At 47.6% G+C, this 17,018-nt stretch overlaps 2 protein-coding genes across 2 annotated transcripts; one reads left to right on the top strand and one right to left on the bottom strand.

Annotated features, from left to right (window-relative positions):
• Positions 1–1,193: 1,193 nt before the first annotated feature.
• On the bottom strand, positions 1,194–3,431 carry LOC147977311 (uncharacterized). Its single transcript, XM_087519953.1, has 2 exons — positions 1,733–3,431; positions 1,194–1,496 (listed from the first exon to the last, which is right to left on the bottom strand). The coding sequence occupies exon 1, from the start codon at positions 2,842–2,844 to the stop codon at positions 1,909–1,911; it is 936 nt and encodes a 311-aa protein (XP_087376079.1). The 5' UTR covers positions 2,845–3,431; the 3' UTR covers positions 1,194–1,496; positions 1,733–1,908.
• Positions 3,432–6,056: 2,625 nt separating this feature from the next.
• On the top strand, positions 6,057–7,428 carry LOC125553222 (uncharacterized). The gene is made up of 3 exons (XM_048717019.2): positions 6,057–6,518; positions 6,593–6,816; positions 6,979–7,428. Exons 1-3 carry the CDS (start codon positions 6,173–6,175, stop codon positions 7,285–7,287), a joined length of 879 nt encoding a protein of 292 aa, XP_048572976.2. The 5' UTR covers positions 6,057–6,172; the 3' UTR covers positions 7,288–7,428.
• Positions 7,429–17,018: the final 9,590 nt, after the last annotated feature.

Here is a 17,018-nt window from a genome sequence, read left to right as displayed (position 1 = left end):
TTCTTCAAGCATAGCATTGTACCAGTTGGGGTCCTTGAGGGCTTGTTTGTAGTTCGGGGGGAATAGGTGAGATAGAGGAGGGAGACGTGGTTATGGTCATGAGCTTCCGAGGTTGAAGAAAGCCGAATTTGGCCCTCGTACGCATGTTATCAAGGTTTTTGGGAGGGGCGACGGGAACAGCGCGGGGCGGGAGATGGCGCGCAGGTGGCGTATTGGGAGAGGACGGCTGGGAGCTAGTGGGGTCGGAAGGTGGCAGCGAACCAGCTGGCGAGCTCGGAGCGGGCGAGGTGGGCACGGGATCCGGAGGAGATGCGCGGGGCCCGGGCGTCTCGGGAGGGGGCGGGCTGGGTGCGGTAGTGGGTACATGATCCGAGGAAGGAGCGGGGGCAGGTGGGATTCTGGCGGTACGAGGAGGCGGGATTGGTGGGGCGCGGGATTCCAGGTGGATAGGGTGGTGGGTGCGGCTCGGATCCGGTGTGGCTGGGGCGGTGGGTGCAGCGGTGCGGTCAGCTGGTAGAGAGCTAAAGGGAAACTGCGTCTCGTCAAAAATAACGTGGCGAGACGTAATGAAGCAGTGGGTAGCGACGTCTAGGCACCGATATCCTTTATGCTCGAGGGGCAGGCCAAGGAGCATGCAGCGGACGGCGCGAGGGGCAAGTTTGTGGGGCATGGTGACCTAGGTATTAGGAAAGCAGAGGCAGCCGAAGGTGCGTAGCGTTGAGTAGTCTGGGGCGGTGCTGAAGAGGACGAAGTACGGGATGGCGTTGCAGATGGCACGCGAGGGACGAATGTTGAGGAGGAACGTGGCAGTGTGTAAAGCTTCGACCCAAAATGGTGCGGGCATGTGTGCTTGGAGGAGAAGAGCGGAGGATATCGTTAGTGAAACGGATGGCCCGCTCCGCTTTGCCATTTTGAGGAGACGTGTGCGGGCAAGAGAGACGGAGAGCAACACCCCGGTCGGAGAAGAAGGTGCGGAGGCGAATGTTTAAGAACTCGCCCCCGTTATCTCATTGCATGCACTGAATAAACACGTGAAATTGCGTAAGTACATACATGTAGAAACGTTCGAGAGTGGTAGCAGCATCAGATTTATGGCGTAAGGGAAAACTCCAGGAAAAATGTGTGAAATCATCCATGATGAGCAAATAATATTTAAAACCATAGAAGCTCGCAACCGGAGAGGTCCATAGATCACAATGAACTAACTGAAAAGGAAACGTAGTAAATGTTGTTGAATCGGGAAAGGGAAGGCGAGCTTGGTGACCGAGCTGACAAGCGTCACACGCACCACGTGGGTGGACCGGTTTATTACAAGAAGGTAAAAAATTATTTGCTAAACGAGAAAAAGAGGCGGCGCTAGGGTGTCCGAGCCGCCGATGCCATAAATTTCCAACGTCCACGGAGAGAGCTGCTGATCGCGGGCTGGAGTTGCCAGAGAACGTGTAGAGCTGGCCGTAGCTACTGCAGCTCATGAGCGGGGTCCGGGTGGCCAGATCCTTTACAACAAAGCCAAATGGGTAAAACTCAATTGAGACAGAATTATCAATGCAAAAACGTCGAACGGAAATCAAATTTGTAGCTACACGGGGAGAGTAGAGAATGTTGTTGAGGTAGAAAGGGCGAGAGGTGAGTTTGGCCGAACCAGTGGCAACGATAGGAAGATGAGACCCGTCACCGACAATGATGCTAGAAGAAGAAAACTTTGATGGAGAACAAGACATGTCGAGGTTACCTGGGTTCCCAGTCACGTGCGCGGAAGCGCCAGAGTCGAGGTACCAGTCGCCCTGCCCCCCAGGCTGCGCTGCTGCTCCATAGACAGGTTGTGCATGGCGGCGATCAGGCCGGCCTGATCCCACGACGGCTGCGGCGGCGGAGGATGAGTCGAAGAAGAAGCCGCGCCGTGGTAGGTCATGGGGTAGGCGTGAGCAGGGTTGCCGGGGCGAGGCCCGAGCACGCCAGCGGCGTTGGGAGGCACCCAGGGAGCACGCCCCTATGGAGGAAAGTGCGCACCCCACGGTGCAAAATATCCCATCTAGGGGTCTGGCCCCCCGGCATGAGATGAGCCTGTCCACGTCCGCCCTGGTTGCCGTTCTGGTAGGTGCCACGCCCCTGGCCGCGCCCGCGAGGCTGGTAGCCGCCACGCTCCGCCGGTGCCTTGTCGCGGTCGTCGGAGGGCGCGGAGGAGGAGCCGCCGGAGCTGGATCCACCGGACCCATTGCCCGAGCTGTTGCCAATCCCGATGGCGACGGCCGTCGTGCCCTCAGAGCGATCGCGGGCGTCGAGGGAGATCTCCTCGAGAAGGAGCCGAGACCAGGCCTGGACGAAAGTGGGGAACGGGTTTTGCATCGGCAGGACGGTGGCAATGATCTGATACCTGCGGGAGAGCCCACGAAGCAGCTGCAGAGTCAGGGCGCGATCGGTGACCTCCTCGTCGACATCGGCGAGCGCGTCTGCTAGCGCTTTGAGGCGCCGGCAGTACTCCGCCATGCACATGTCGCCTTGCTGCAGGTTGCGGAACTTCGCGCCGAGATGAACGGCGCGGCCAGCTTGGTTGTCGAGGAAGAACGAGTCCAGCTTGCTCCAGGCGGTGTAGGCGGTGTTGTCGGCGCCCCGGATCACCTCATACAGCTCATCGGCGACCGTGCCATAGATCCAGAGGAGGATGGTCACGTCGGCGTTCCGCCAGACGACGCCACGCTCCAGTGGCGGCGTGAAGTGGGTGATGTGGTCCTCGGCGTCGTACATGGACAGAACGTATCGCATGATGTCCTTCCACTTGGCGCAGTCGCCGGATCCAAAATCCAGCTTGAAGGGGAGGAAGTGGGTGATCTGGAGGCTGCCCATCGGGGGAATGCTGGGCGTGGGGTGGGCGGGCAGAGTAGTGGGTGGGGCGGCAAGGGGAACGACGGTGAGGGCGGCAGGTGCCGTGAGAGGAGGTGCAGACAGAGTGGGGAGGTGGAGGGTGTCGGAGGTCGTGGTGACCACGGTGGGAGCGGAGGTGCTGATGGGAGGACGCCATTAGGGAGGTCGACGGTGGCGGGTGGGGCGGAGGAGGAGGAGGAGTCGGCCATTGGGTCAGGAGCAGAGGCTCTGATTACCAAGATGTAAGGTGGAATTCACCGTATATTGATCATCATTCAGGAGTACAATTTATACAACAGAGGTTACAACAGCAGGAGCGCCTCAGGAGGGCGTCGTGCGTAACAGACGCACGGTAGGCGTGCGTCGTGGAGAGCTATCCAGAGGCGCCGCATGACTCGGTCAGGTTGGTGCAGGAGGAGTCGTGGCAGTCATGGTAGCTGTTTTCCAACAGCGGCCACCTCAGCCAAGCGCAGTGCCGCCCCTTCCGGCCGCCGACGGATCACTTCCGCTCCTCCACGCGGCGAGCCGCGGCGACCTCCGTCTCTTCAAGAGTACATGGGCGATTCCAGGCAGGTTTTGTTTGGATCTGTTCCCTTTGTCTGTTTGTAACTATTCCAGTGCATGCAGTTTTAGTTGGTGTGGATCTTGATCATATTGAATTTTCCCCATCACGCAATCAGTTCTACTTTGTAGTAATTACCTACTGTATTCTCTTTTCATCTTTTTCCTGTACTTAGGAGACTGTAAAATGGTGGAACTCTTGCTTGCAAAAGGAGTTTCTGTTGACCCAGTATCTTTTGAAGGGACACCACTGTATGCCGCTGCCTTGGAAGGGCATGATGAAATTATGCAAATTTTGTTGGAGAACAACGCGGATGTAGGTTTAACAACATACTATTTCCTACTAATTGTGCCTAGCGGCATTGTTTCATGTTTCATTGGTTTGGCTGTTGTGTTGAGTCCGCTTTACTGCTTTTCTTCAACAGTTGTGAAGTCTGAGCGCAATTACCTAAATTATACATTTCTTTAGCAATTATTTAAAATCATGCTTTGTAGCAGTGACTAAGTGCTCTCTGTTAACTTTTCTTTAAGTTCTTGTAAGGGTGCATTCTCGAAGAGCTCTGGCCATCTATGGTTTCTTGACTTCACAAAATAAATCTAGCTCCATGCATACTCTATACGCCATATCTTCTTGCAGCTCCATCCTACTTGCTTCTTCAATATAGACTCCACTGCATGTTTCTGAATTTGTATTCCCTCTAGTAATTCATGACGAAAGATGTTTTTCTTTCATATACGTTTACTTCTTTTGGTGCCTCTTGGTGGGTTCATCTCTTGGTTGTAGCCTACCCAGCTTGCTTGGGAATAAAAGATTAAACGGGTGGGCTGTTATTGTTGTACGTCTACTCCTTTTAATAGATACATGGGACAGAACTAAAAAAAAGGGGTCTAATTGCTCAAAATGGCCCCTAAGGCATTAATGTTCAATATATTATTCCAGAAACTCTTGTTGATACAGTACATGTTTGCTTTTGCAATGCTGTTGATTTTTCCCCCTTCTTTTACAGAAGGCCACAGGACAACAAATGCATGCATCCTTCTATTTGTCTGCTCTTTCCTACATTTTACTTCAAATCGTGTGTTATATGTGTTTTGCCAGTGTAACAAGAAAGCACCTGGTATTGACACCCTTCTTCTTGTTGCTATAACTGTTCCCTCATTGAAATGTGTCAAGCTCCGGGTTGAGGTATCGTGCCTGCAGTCTTCATTTTCGCTGTGTTAGGCCTTAGGAAGTTAGAATTACATCAGCCAATTTTGGTTCAATGCTACATTTTTCGGCACTAATGTAGGTCTGGCCTTCTTCGATGGTGTTTATTATTTGAGCTACCTTTGAGATTTTTTTGTGGCCGCACTACACTAAGGTCTTACACAAGAAAACGTCGTGTCTAATCAGCAATGAACCAAACAGCCCATAGAGAGTTCCTGTACGAACTGATTTTGCAATATTTTTTTTTGCAGGCTGGTGCAGATGTCAATGAAGGTATTCTAGCCCCTTTACTTATTGCTGCGGAGATGAAAGGCTCAACTGCATGCTTGAAGTTGTTACTGGAAGCTGGTGCCGACCCTAATGTTCCTGATCCTGTAAGATTGCTGTACCTTTATGCCATGCCAATTGCTTGAACACCACAACTGAACAGTGTATTCTTGGAGCTGGTGCTCTCGCAAACAGGCCCACAAATTAGTGGAGCTGGGTATCCATAGTTCCAAGACTTAATGGAGCTGGAATTGGGGGTGTTTCGGTGGTGCATTTTGTTTGTTAAGCTTTAATCATATTATTTTAGCCTACGTACTTGATATCCTTCAAGAATCAAAGGGTTGGAGCTCTCCCAAACACGTTTATAACAGTTCTTACATAGAAATAAATAGATATAGCATCTTCTTATAGTTTAATAGATATTTATAAATGTTTTTTTTACATATCTTACAAAATTATCAATATCAATAAACGATTATTTACACAATATTTTTATATATAATATATATATTAATAGATCATTTCCATATATTTCTTATAAGAACACATTAATGAATGATTTTCAGTATACTTCTTGTGTTCCAGCAAATCACAAAATTAATAAAATACATTTTTTTATTAAGATAGATTTTAATAAATTATATGTATATTTCTGACAAGCAGATATTAATGAATGATTTTCAATATATTTCTCATGTTCCAGCAAAGCACACAATTAATACAAGATATTCCAACATGCGTATATGTTAAGAAATGATTTCTATATATTTCGTATAATAAGAAGACATTAATGAACAATTTCAATATATTTCTCGTTTTTCAAACAAAGCATAGAATTAATACAATATTTTTCTATATACTATAAGATGGATGCCAATTAATGTAGACATTAATGAATGATTTTGGTGTATATCTCATATCACAGCAAAGCACAAATTGAAAGCTGCTTTTGCATACATTACCAGTACTGCACTAAACATATTTTTGTCTTTTTGTACAACCGACAACAAATGCAGCCAACACCAACCGACGGTAGAGCACCGCGTGCCGCTCCACGGGCGAAAGAGCTCGCGTCACCGCATCACTCACTGACAGCCCATCTCCACCTAAGCGTCCCTGGCCTCTCATCCACGTGTTCCGTTCGCCCCATCTATTTCTTCCCCTTTGCTTCTCCCCGGAGGAATCCCTCCCCTTATCCCAGCCCCGCTTTGCTCATGAGCTTCCGATTTACCTTTCTCGATCTCTAACCTCCTCCTCCCTCCCTCCCCCATTGCTATGCCCGTAATTCCCGTCGCAAATAATGGTGGCCCTCGTCGCTCTCTAACCTGGTTCGTCGGTGGAGGTGTCCCCGTCAGTGCACCACCCTGGAGTAATGGTGTGGGGGAAGAACCCATGCCTGTCGTGCGGCCTCCCCGCGCTGTCGCGGGCCACCATTATTTGCGACGCCTACGAACGTGGGTTCCCCGAATCCTGCGTCCACGTCTTGGGTCCGATTATGCGCCAGCCTCCGCCACCACCGCTGCCCAGCCGCCCTGGTGTGCGGGTGCGGCGGCCTCCGGTAGCGGTGACCCAGGACTGGATGGGCAAGAGGGGTCAAATTCTGGTCAAAATTGTGATGCAGGTAGTATGGGTGATGAAATTGTGTCAAAATCAAAGTAGCCAGCCCCTGATACTGATACTACTTATCTTCTACAGCAGTCAAGCCAACAAGATTGCTAGCTGTTAACGGTGGCTTGGTTCCGGAGTCATCACTGAGGCCTGTTACAGGAAGAAACTCTCGTATCCTCAAGCAGCAAAAGATCAATTTGCTTGATATAGATGCAGCGTTGCCTGAGGAAGCTTTGAGAGCCTCAAAGTCTCAACAAATAAGAAGGCGTTCATGGCGTGCTTTCATCAAACATGCAGAATCAATATCCGAGGTGACTTCATCATCTATTTATTCACCTTAATTTGTGCCACCAAAAAAAAATATATATATTAAAAGCTCTCTAACATCATCATTTCCATACAAAATAAATGCTTGAGAGGGCTGTTATTAGCCACTGTACTGATTAATTGTATCTATTCTATGCCTCTTCCAGATGGTACTGGCGACCAGCATGTTGGAGAGAGTGATAAAATCCGAGTTCTTGAAGAATGATTGGTGGTACTGGTCCTCCTTCACAGTAGCTATCAGGACCTCAACTGTATCCTCGCTCGCTCTCAGGATCTACACTCTTGACGACTGTATCATGTACACCAAGGAGCCTAACATCGTGCTGGCTACAAAGGTTGTAAACAAGGGGATGACGAGGAAAGAACCAGAACCATCGGTGTCATACTCTGCGCCGATTGATCTATTTTATACCCCAAACTTAAGATGTTCTGCAGAGCAGTGCAAAACAATTTGATGCTGTGGTGATAGATAGAGATGCTATAGACAGTCTTCCATTATGTGGTCCCTTGAGACTTTAGGGCTAGCTTTGATTATGCTGTTCCTGCAACGCTGCAGCCTTGACCGTTCATTTTAATAAGTCATATTTACCAGACAATAGTTGTGTGCCTTACTTATGTTAGGGCCAATGAAGAAGGAAAACACGTTGTTTATGTTAGCAAATAAGCCACGGCAGGCATGTGTAGTGTGTGTGCGCGCATGCTGGGCGTGTCGGGTCCCGGTCCATGGCCATGTTGAGACCGTGGTGCGCGCGCGCGTGTGTGTGTGGTGCGGGGTGTGCGGGCACTAATCGCGTGTAAGTAGGCCTAGGTAATTAGTGGTTCACGGGGGTGATCGTCCAGATTGCTGCATGTGGTGGACACGAGCAGAGCGGGCCGATCGGGCGCCCAGCTGGGTAGGAGGCGTGGGGATCACGCCCCAGCGCGGGCGTGGCCCACTCGGCGAAGCCTTTGCCGAGTATTGTTCTCGGCCAAGGGTACTCAGCCCGATTCATACCGGCAAAGTTGAGTTTGCCGAGAACCAAAACACGGGACTCGGCAAAGTCTTTCCCGAGAACTAAAATGGGGATTCGACAAAAAAAAAGAAGACTAAACGGGCCGGACGGAGACGGTGGCTGCCACATGGCTGAAATTTTGCTGAGTACGTGTCGTAGGCACTTGGCTAAGATGAAAGCCCATGAGCGAGAAACGTCGGCACAATTATTTAGTTTCCCGAAATAAATCTCGGCAAACGATGTAATTGCCAAGTTTGTGTTTGCCGAGTGGCCCACTAGGCGACCTGTTTGCCAAGATCCTTGACTTTACACTTGTCAAAGAAATGAACCATGCTTTCAAAGAAGGACACTTGGCTTTTTCGCTGAGTTGTGTTCTGGGCAATCCTCCTTTACCGAGTGGCAAACTCGGCAAAGATATGTCATATTTTCTGCTTTATTTGTTTCTGCATCTGCCCTGGAACAAAAGACATACACAGCAAAATTTTGTCCCCAAATAGTACCACATCATGAGCAATGCACAAGCATCATAAAAAGTCCAATATTCTTCATCAATCAAATTAACTAAAGCAGCATACCAAGTCTAAAGTTATTCATCAAACTAACTAAAGCATCATTACAAATTTGAGATTGTTTGGCCACTTCAGTCACACTCCTCACACTGGTAGCGTATGCGCGACATTTCCACCGCTGATTGACACGCTGCCTCTCTCTCTCTCTCCCCCTCCAAAATCCCACCACCTCGCCATCGCCGGTCGCCATGGCGCCACGCCGCCCCACCAAACCATAGTTTTAAATAGCCGGCTATAGCGGCTATAGCCTTTTTAGCAGGGTACCACTAAATGGTCGTCTTCACAAATAGTCCGCTTTAGCCCGCTATAACTTCTCTATAGCTGATTTTGAGGGCCGCCCCTATTTTCAAATAGGCCGTCCTGTAACTTCGCTATAACTTCACAAATAGGCTGTCCTGTAACGCCCTCGATGCGGCTATATCTCCCACGTGTCGAAGCACGACTTAGAGGCATAACCGCATTGAAAGCAATGTCGCAAGTGAGGTAATCTTCACACAACCCATGTAATACATAAGGGAAAGAGATACCTAGTTGGCTTACAATCGCCACTTCAAACAATTACATGAATAAAGCATTACATAAACCAGATACAATCAAGGTCCGACTACAGAACCCAAAATAAAAGAAGACTACCCCAAAAGCGACATAGTCCCCGATCGACCCCAACTGGGCTCCACTACTGATCAACTAGAACGAATCAACACAAAGGACAAGATCTTCATCGAGCTCCTCCTTGAGCTTGGTTGCGTCATCTGCACGGTAACCTCGGCACCTGTAAGCTGGTTTTGGAAGTATCTGTGAGTCACGGGGACTCAGCAATCTCACACCCTCGCGATCAAAACTATTTAAGCTTATAGGAAGGGTAAAAGGTATGAGGTGGAGCTACAGCAAGCGACTAGCATATATGGTGGCTAACATACGCAAATGAGAGCGAGAAGAGAAGGCAAAGCATGGTCGATGAACTATGATCAAGAAGTGATCCTAAAACAACCTACGTCAAGCATAACTCCAACACCGTGTTCACTTCCCGGACCCCGCCGAGAAGAGACCATCACGGTAACACACGCGGTTGATGCATTTTAGTTAAGGTCAACTTCAAGTTTTCTACAACCGGACATTAACAAATTCCCATCTGCCCATAACCATGGGCACGGCTTTCGAAAGTTCAAAACCCTGCAGGGGTGTCCCAACTTAGCCCATCACAAGCTCTCACGGTCAACGAAGGATATTCCTTCTAGCGGGAAGACCCGATCAGACTCGGAATCCCGGTTACAAGACATCCTCGACAATGGTAAAACAAGTCCAGCAACACCGCCCGAATGTGCCGACAAATCCCGATAGGAGCTGCACATATCTCGTTCTCAGGGCACACTCAGGTGAGCACTACGTACAACTAAAACCATCCCTCGAGTTTCCCCGAGGTGGCGCTGCAAGTGGCTCTGTTTGGACCAACACTCAGAGGAGCACTGGCCCGGGGGGGGGGGGGGGTTAAAATAATGATGACCCTTGAGTCTGCAGAACCCAAGGGAAAGAAAAGGCTAGGTGGAGAATGGTAAAACCAATGTTGGGCATTGCTGAAGGAGTTTTATTCAAGGCGAACTGTCAAGGGGTTCCCATTATAACCCAACCGCGTAAGGAACGCAAAATCCAGGAATATAACACCGATATGACGGAAACTAGGGCGGCAAGAGTGGAACAAAACACCAGGCATAAGGCCGAGCCTTCCACCCTTTACCAAGTATATAGATGCATTAATTAAATAAGATATATATTGTGATATCCCAACAAGTAAACATGTTCCAACAAGGAACAACATCTCCATGTTCCAACAAGGAACAAACTTCAATCTTCACCTGCAACTAACAACGCTATAAGAGGGGCTGAGCAAAGCGGTAACATAGCCAAACAACGGTTTGCTAGGACAAGGTGGGTTAGAGGCTTGGTTCAACAATATGGGAGACATGATAAGCAAGTGGAAGGTATCGCGACATAGGCATAGCAAAAGAGCGAGCATCTAGCAAGCAAAGATAGAAGTGATTTCGAGGGTATGGTCATCTTGCCTGAGATCCCGCAAGGAAGAAGAACGAGTCCATGAAGAAGATAAACGGACGTAGTCGAACGGATCCTCACACACATGATGTTATCGGAACCAACCCGAAGAAGCAACACCGGAAAGAAGCAAACAACATAGTAAACAACCAACACATCAACATGGCATGATGCACAGTCGAGTATGATGCATGTCCGGTTTAATGAAGCATGGCATGGCAAAGTGCACGAACAATACTACAAATTAAGTGGAGCTCATTATGCAACGGAGTTACATATTGAAGAAAACACCACATGACTTATTTAGTTCTCTCTCGTTTATGTACTCAACAATATTAAATGTTGATTAACATGGCAAGAGGTGAAGCATAATGAAACTATCTAACTAGGCAAGTTTAAATGAGGCCGGAACCACAAAACAACAAGTCCGGAAAAATCCTCATGTGCATATTTTGGTTGTGGTACTAATCTGCCCTAAACACAATTTTAGAGTTATTAAACATGCAAAGTAAAGCCATCATGTTAAACTAGGCATTTTCTACCCCATTTACATATAAAGTTTATTAAATTCCGAGTTACGGTTATTTATTTATGAAATAAATCATTTTAGCAAGTTATTAAGAAAATTTAAACAAACAACATTTTAAACATTTTAAACATAGATGAAAGTTGCATATTATTAAACTAGATGAAAATCTAAGCAAGTTTCATATTAAGTTTGTTTTAATCCGATGCACGGTTGGAGAGTTATAAAATGCATGATGTCTAGGGGGTTCTCTGCAAAACTGGGTTCTCTGGAATAAAAGATAAATTCACAGACCCGGAAAAAAACATACGCGGGCCAAAATGGCTGGCCCAACAGGTGAAAAAAAACAAGAGGAGGGGGCGCTGGGGGGCTGCTCACCCTGGGCCTGGCGCAAATCGGTGAAGAGGAGGCACGCTGGGGCGCAGCTGGGCGTTGGTTCGATCTGGCGCTGGCAGGCTTGGGGGGTGTTGGGCTGGATCGAGGCAAAGAGGCAGGCCATCGCAGCGCTTCGGTCAACGCAGGCGAGCGGAGGCGCTGGCTGCGTGCGTTACTCTCCTGCTCGATGCAGGATGCAGGGGAGGCCGGCGATGGCGCGAAGACCGGCAAGGGCTCCGGCGAGGACCGGCCCGAAGGGACTGGGACGGCGGGATCCGGCGGATCTGGGCACGGGAATGGAGCTCCAGCGGCGCGACAGGGAACTCGGCGGGGCGCAGAATCCTGGCGGACGACGACGAGCGGCGTTGGGCATTCGGATCCACAGGATCGAGACGAGGCAAGGGGCTCATCCTCGTCCTCGAGCTCTCGCATAACCAGGGGAGACGGAGGCGGGATGAGGCTGGAGATTCCAGCAAAGGAGGCCGGCGATGGGGACGAGCTTGAGGCCGTCCATGGCGTAGGACGACGTCCTCCTCGTTCCCTGCAGGTAGATGACGACGGAAGAGCGGGTGAGCACGGGGAAGGAGAAACGGAAAGAGACGACCGAGGAGAAGGGAGACAAGGCCGGCCTGGGGGGCTGGTCGCCGGCGGCGACGTCCGGTTGAAGGAGAGGCGAGGAGAAGGACAAGTCAATCGATAGGGTGGATGGGACAGAGAGGATCGGGAGAAGCTCTGGTTGGTGGGTGCGCCGCGGGATCCAAGGAGGAGCACTGGTTGGTTGGATCGGGCAGGGGGAGGTTTCGAGGGGGATTTGGAATGTGGCAGCGGCTGAATTGGACTGATGGGACAAGCCTCTTAATTTCTAGGATTTGCCCAAAATAGGCTATTGGTTGATCTATATATAGCAAAAAAGGGCTAAGTTTAGGGGCATTTGATCCCTCCGATCTTAATCGGACGGTCGAGAAAAATATGTTAGGAAGTCCAATTAACAAAACGGAGACGTTTTGTAGATGTTTGGGGATAATACGGACCCAAGGGTGATGACTGCCCGGGTCGGGTTCGGGACAACTTTCGGACACACGCGAGGATGGCTGCGGGCTGACGAGAGAGGTTAGGTAGGGCCTGGCGGTTAGGTAGTGGGCCGTGCAGGAAGCCTTGGGCTGAGAGAAGAGAAGAGAGAGACTCGGCGACTGTTTCCGGAGACCGAAAAACGTCCGACGTTTTGACCGACTATATTGTCGCTATAGTTAACGGTTGGGCTATCAAACGAACTCCGAATGCGATTAAACTTGACAGGCGGTCTATCTACACTATAATAAGACCACACGCCAACTTTCATCCCATTCCGAGAACATTTTCCGGCCACTTATAAAATAATATTTCGGACGTGCCGCGGCGCGTGCGAGTGTGTCTGGGCTCAGAACGGACAACGGAAGGAACTGGGAGAACCCGGACGAATGCATGTTTTGAAAACATGATGATGCAATGCGCATGATGACATGACAACATGCAACACGCAAGCAAAAGACATGGCAACAACAACGAATAACTCGAAGACACCTGGCACAACGGTCTCGGGGCGTCACAACACTCCACCACTACGAGAGGATCTCGTCCCGAGATCTAGAATGGCACCGGAGGAACAACAGAAGATAAAAGAGGAGAGGTAAATCTAAGTTGCTTCTTTGACCAATGAGTGAAACCAAAGAACCTTAAAAAGGTTAAGCCAACTCGAGAAAAGAATACAACGGAGATAAATGAAGTTGAAAACACTCCATTAGAAAAAAGGAACAAGGAATAACAAATTCGGACAACACTCCGGTTGAAAAGTGATATGAAACTTGATAAGATGGAAAGAACTTGAGCCGAGGACACAACACTCCGGTTAAATGGATAAACATGAAAAGGACATGATCTTTGACAAAACAAAAAGATGGGTTGAAGAGAATAACATCACAACGTCTCCGGAACGGAAGAATAGGAGATAGATAATTGCCATAGGATAATTGAGAAGAAAAAGGCAACTTCTGCCACAAAAGAGCTTGAGAAGGCATCCTTAGGAGACGGGTCGAGCGGAATTGTTGGAAAACCAACAATGAGAAGAATAAGCTTGATATGGTCTTATGGAATACATCCCAAATCATGAGGTGACAACCTGCCACTAACAAAACCAAAGATTGGATTGATATCAACAAGGAGACGAGAAAGTATTTCACCGGGAGGATAAAAGAAGAACTTGGGTCATTATAAGCACCATAAATAGCCACAATCCTTCGAAAAGGAATTAAATCCTTTATGAACCATCATGTAGAACCTCCATGAAGAACTCCGGTTAACGAAAGAATGAATAAACGGAAGGAAAGAGAAGTTGAAAACACAAGGTGAATCCTTGTACCGATTTAGATGAATCTCCGTGGTGAAATAATTGAAGAAGGTTGGAACTCCGGGAAAAAAGAGAAGATGAAACAATGAAACCGAGAATTTTTCAATGAACCTCCGGAATAAGGAATTAATCACTGGGATGAACAAGAATAAGAATTATGTTATGCTTGTCCTTCACCAATTAAATTGATGATAATCAATGGATTTGGCATACTACTTATTCTCGTAGAAAGGATTAAAAGAGATATATCAAAACTTGAGAACGTCTTCAACGAACCACCGGTAGGATTGGAACAACGAATGAATTGATATGATAACGAATGATGAGAAGTCTTGCACGAACCACCATAAGAATTAAAATGACCGAAGGAAAGATAAAGGAACACCGGGAAGAATTATGAAATGAACGAGGATACTTGAGAGAATTTAGATACAAGTGAACGAAGGGATCACAAACTGATTAGAGAATATTGAATGATGCATCGGTAAAATTTAGAGAAAGAGAGCTGAAAGCTGAGAATGAAAAAACCTGAAATGATGGACTCCGGATAATCAAACTGAGAAGACTCTTGAATTGCTCCGGATAGGTGAAAAGAATTCTGACAATCAAAAACAATTATGAGAGGATGGGCTCGAACTAGAATCACGAATCTCTGAGAGACCGGATAAGATATGGAGGTAAAACTCTTCTTCGGTCTTCAAAATCTGAGAATGACAACGAGAAACCGCCACATTGTTGAGATACTACGGGATGAAAATTAGAAAGGTTGAACCAACGATGAAAAGAATTTGAGTGATTTTTGGAGAAAAACACATTTGACTGATGATAAATCATACTTACGTCAAACTTTGACAAGAATTTAGGATAGCTCCGGGAAAATAAGAAGAGTCAAGTAAGATCCTAGGAAAAGACCTGTGGGTTAGGGCTCACTCAAAAGAAACCCCGTAGAATGATTTAAAAGAGAGGTTGCACCAGTTGAATTAAATGGCTTGAATGAGATAACAACCTCGGAATAGGTTGAACGGATCTTGAATGACAAGACGAGCCTTTTGAGAAAGCTTGAGCACGCCGGAACAAATGAATAGTCAGAAGTGAATTATTATGAGGTGCACCGGTATGAGAAGGCATTGAAATGAGGAAAGGGGTAAGATCAACAAAGCTTGACTTGAAACCACCGGAGAAGATAAAGAAACAAAGAATGATGAACTAGAAGCTCCGTTAGTATCTTCGCGAGAATCACCGGATAAGAACATTGAAGGAAAAGAATGGAGAGGCTTCACATCAATAAGATGGATACTCGATTAAGAAATCTGAGTCCTTAAAGAAAAACAAGGGAGGGAGGGCGGGAAAAACAAAGGCAACTTGGAGATGGATGAAACAAACACCTTGAGAAGAACTGATACTTGATCAAGCGGATGATGAAAACGATCGGATCCACTTGAAAAGAGAAACGCCGGTGAAAAAGGATTTACATGACAATCTCGATTATCATGAGGGATTAGTATTCACATAGGAGTATGAGAACACCGTTTAAGAAAGGTATGGAATCAACATTTGACTTCGAAGCAACTCGAATACCACTACTCGAAACAAAAACAAAGGGTTGGCTTGCAGAATAAGCCGGAACAAACATATGATAGAGTTTTTGTCCGAAGTTTTCGTGGTGGGGCCTACACGGGCTCGATCGTACAACACCATCATCTACAAGGCAGTGCACATGACATACGAAGCGTCCCCGAGTCGGCAAAGCCAAGGACTCTTTAAGACACAACGAGACCACTGTAAAACCAACCGTGGATAGGCGGACCACTAGATGTCGAACCCCAATTTCATATCATACATCTGTAGGAAAGATATCCTAGGAGCTACTTGAATTCCCACTTATAAACTCCCGAAACTTTCCGGTTATGCAATCAGGTGTTGGGGATACAGGGGAAGCATAATATCTCAACCAAACTAGCAAATCCTACATCCAGCTGTATCCATCCTTCAACACATAACCAAGAAACCTTCGGAAATCGTCTACCTCAACCTTCGAAAAGCATCTGTTATACGAGTTATGGCAATACTCCCGAACTCCCTCCCCAGTACTGGGTGGCGTCGAGGTTATCTCACCAACAACTGTATAAAAGAGATTTTCGATGTCGGCGAAACTAATCTCAGGTATTCCAGAACTGCAACGATAAAATTGTGACGACAACACCTCGGAGCTCAACTCCCCGGGACACTGCCACAACCCCTAAATGACAGGAGGCACCAAGAACAATGTTCTCGTCACAAATCGATCGGAACGATTCCAAGATACCCGCGTGATCCTAAATTTTTTTTAGTGAAATTTGAGAAGAGAAGAGACAAAACTCTACGTCAGGATGCCTTACCAGAGCGATGAAGGGACTGGGAAGTAAAAAGAATTCCTAAACTCTCCGATATATATAATCCTAAATGACTCAAAACATTTTTCTAGACTCAACTCGTCCGCTAATTCGATCAAGCAATGGGGCTCCTAAGGTCGGGGAAGGCTCTGATTACCAGCTTGTAACGCCCTCGATGCGGCTATATCTCCCACGTGTCGAAGCACGACTTAGAGGCATAACCGCATTGAAAGCAATGTCGCAAGTGAGGTAATCTTCACACAACCCATGTAATACATAAGGGAAAGAGATACATAGTTGGCTTACAATCGCCACTTCAAACAATTACATGAATAAAGCATTACATAAACCAGATACAATCAAGGTCCGACTACAGAACTCAAAATAAAAGAAGACTACCCCAAAAGCGACACGGTCCCCGATCGACCCCAACTCGGCTCCACTACTGATCAACTAGAACGAATCAACACAAAGGACAAGATCTTCATCGAGCTCCTCCTTGAGCTTGGTTGCGTCATCTGCACGGTAACCTCGGCACCTGCAAGCTGGTTTTGGAAGTATCTGTGAGTCACGGGGACTCAACAATCTCGCACCCTCGCGATCAAAACTATTTAAGCTTATAGGAAGGGTAAAAGGTATGAGGTGGAGCTGCAGCAAGCGACTAGCATATATGGTGGCTAACATACGCAAATGAGAGCGAGAAGAGAAGGCAAAGCATGGTCGATGAACTATGATCAAGAAGTGATCCTAAAACAACCTACGTCAAGCATAACTCCAACACCGTGTTCACTTCCCGGACCCCGCCGAGAAGAGACCATCACGGTAACACACGCGGTTGATGCATTTTAATTAAGGTCAACTTCAGGTTTTCTACAACCGGACATTAACAAATTCCCATCTGCCCATAACCGTGGGCACGA

This window comes from Triticum urartu, chromosome 4A (genome assembly GCF_056163025.1).
Source record: "Triticum urartu cultivar PI428250 chromosome 4A, HENAU_Tu73, whole genome shotgun sequence".
Taxonomy (NCBI): domain Eukaryota; kingdom Viridiplantae; phylum Streptophyta; class Magnoliopsida; order Poales; family Poaceae; genus Triticum; species Triticum urartu.
This window is presented reverse-complemented; position numbering and strand designations above follow the sequence as displayed.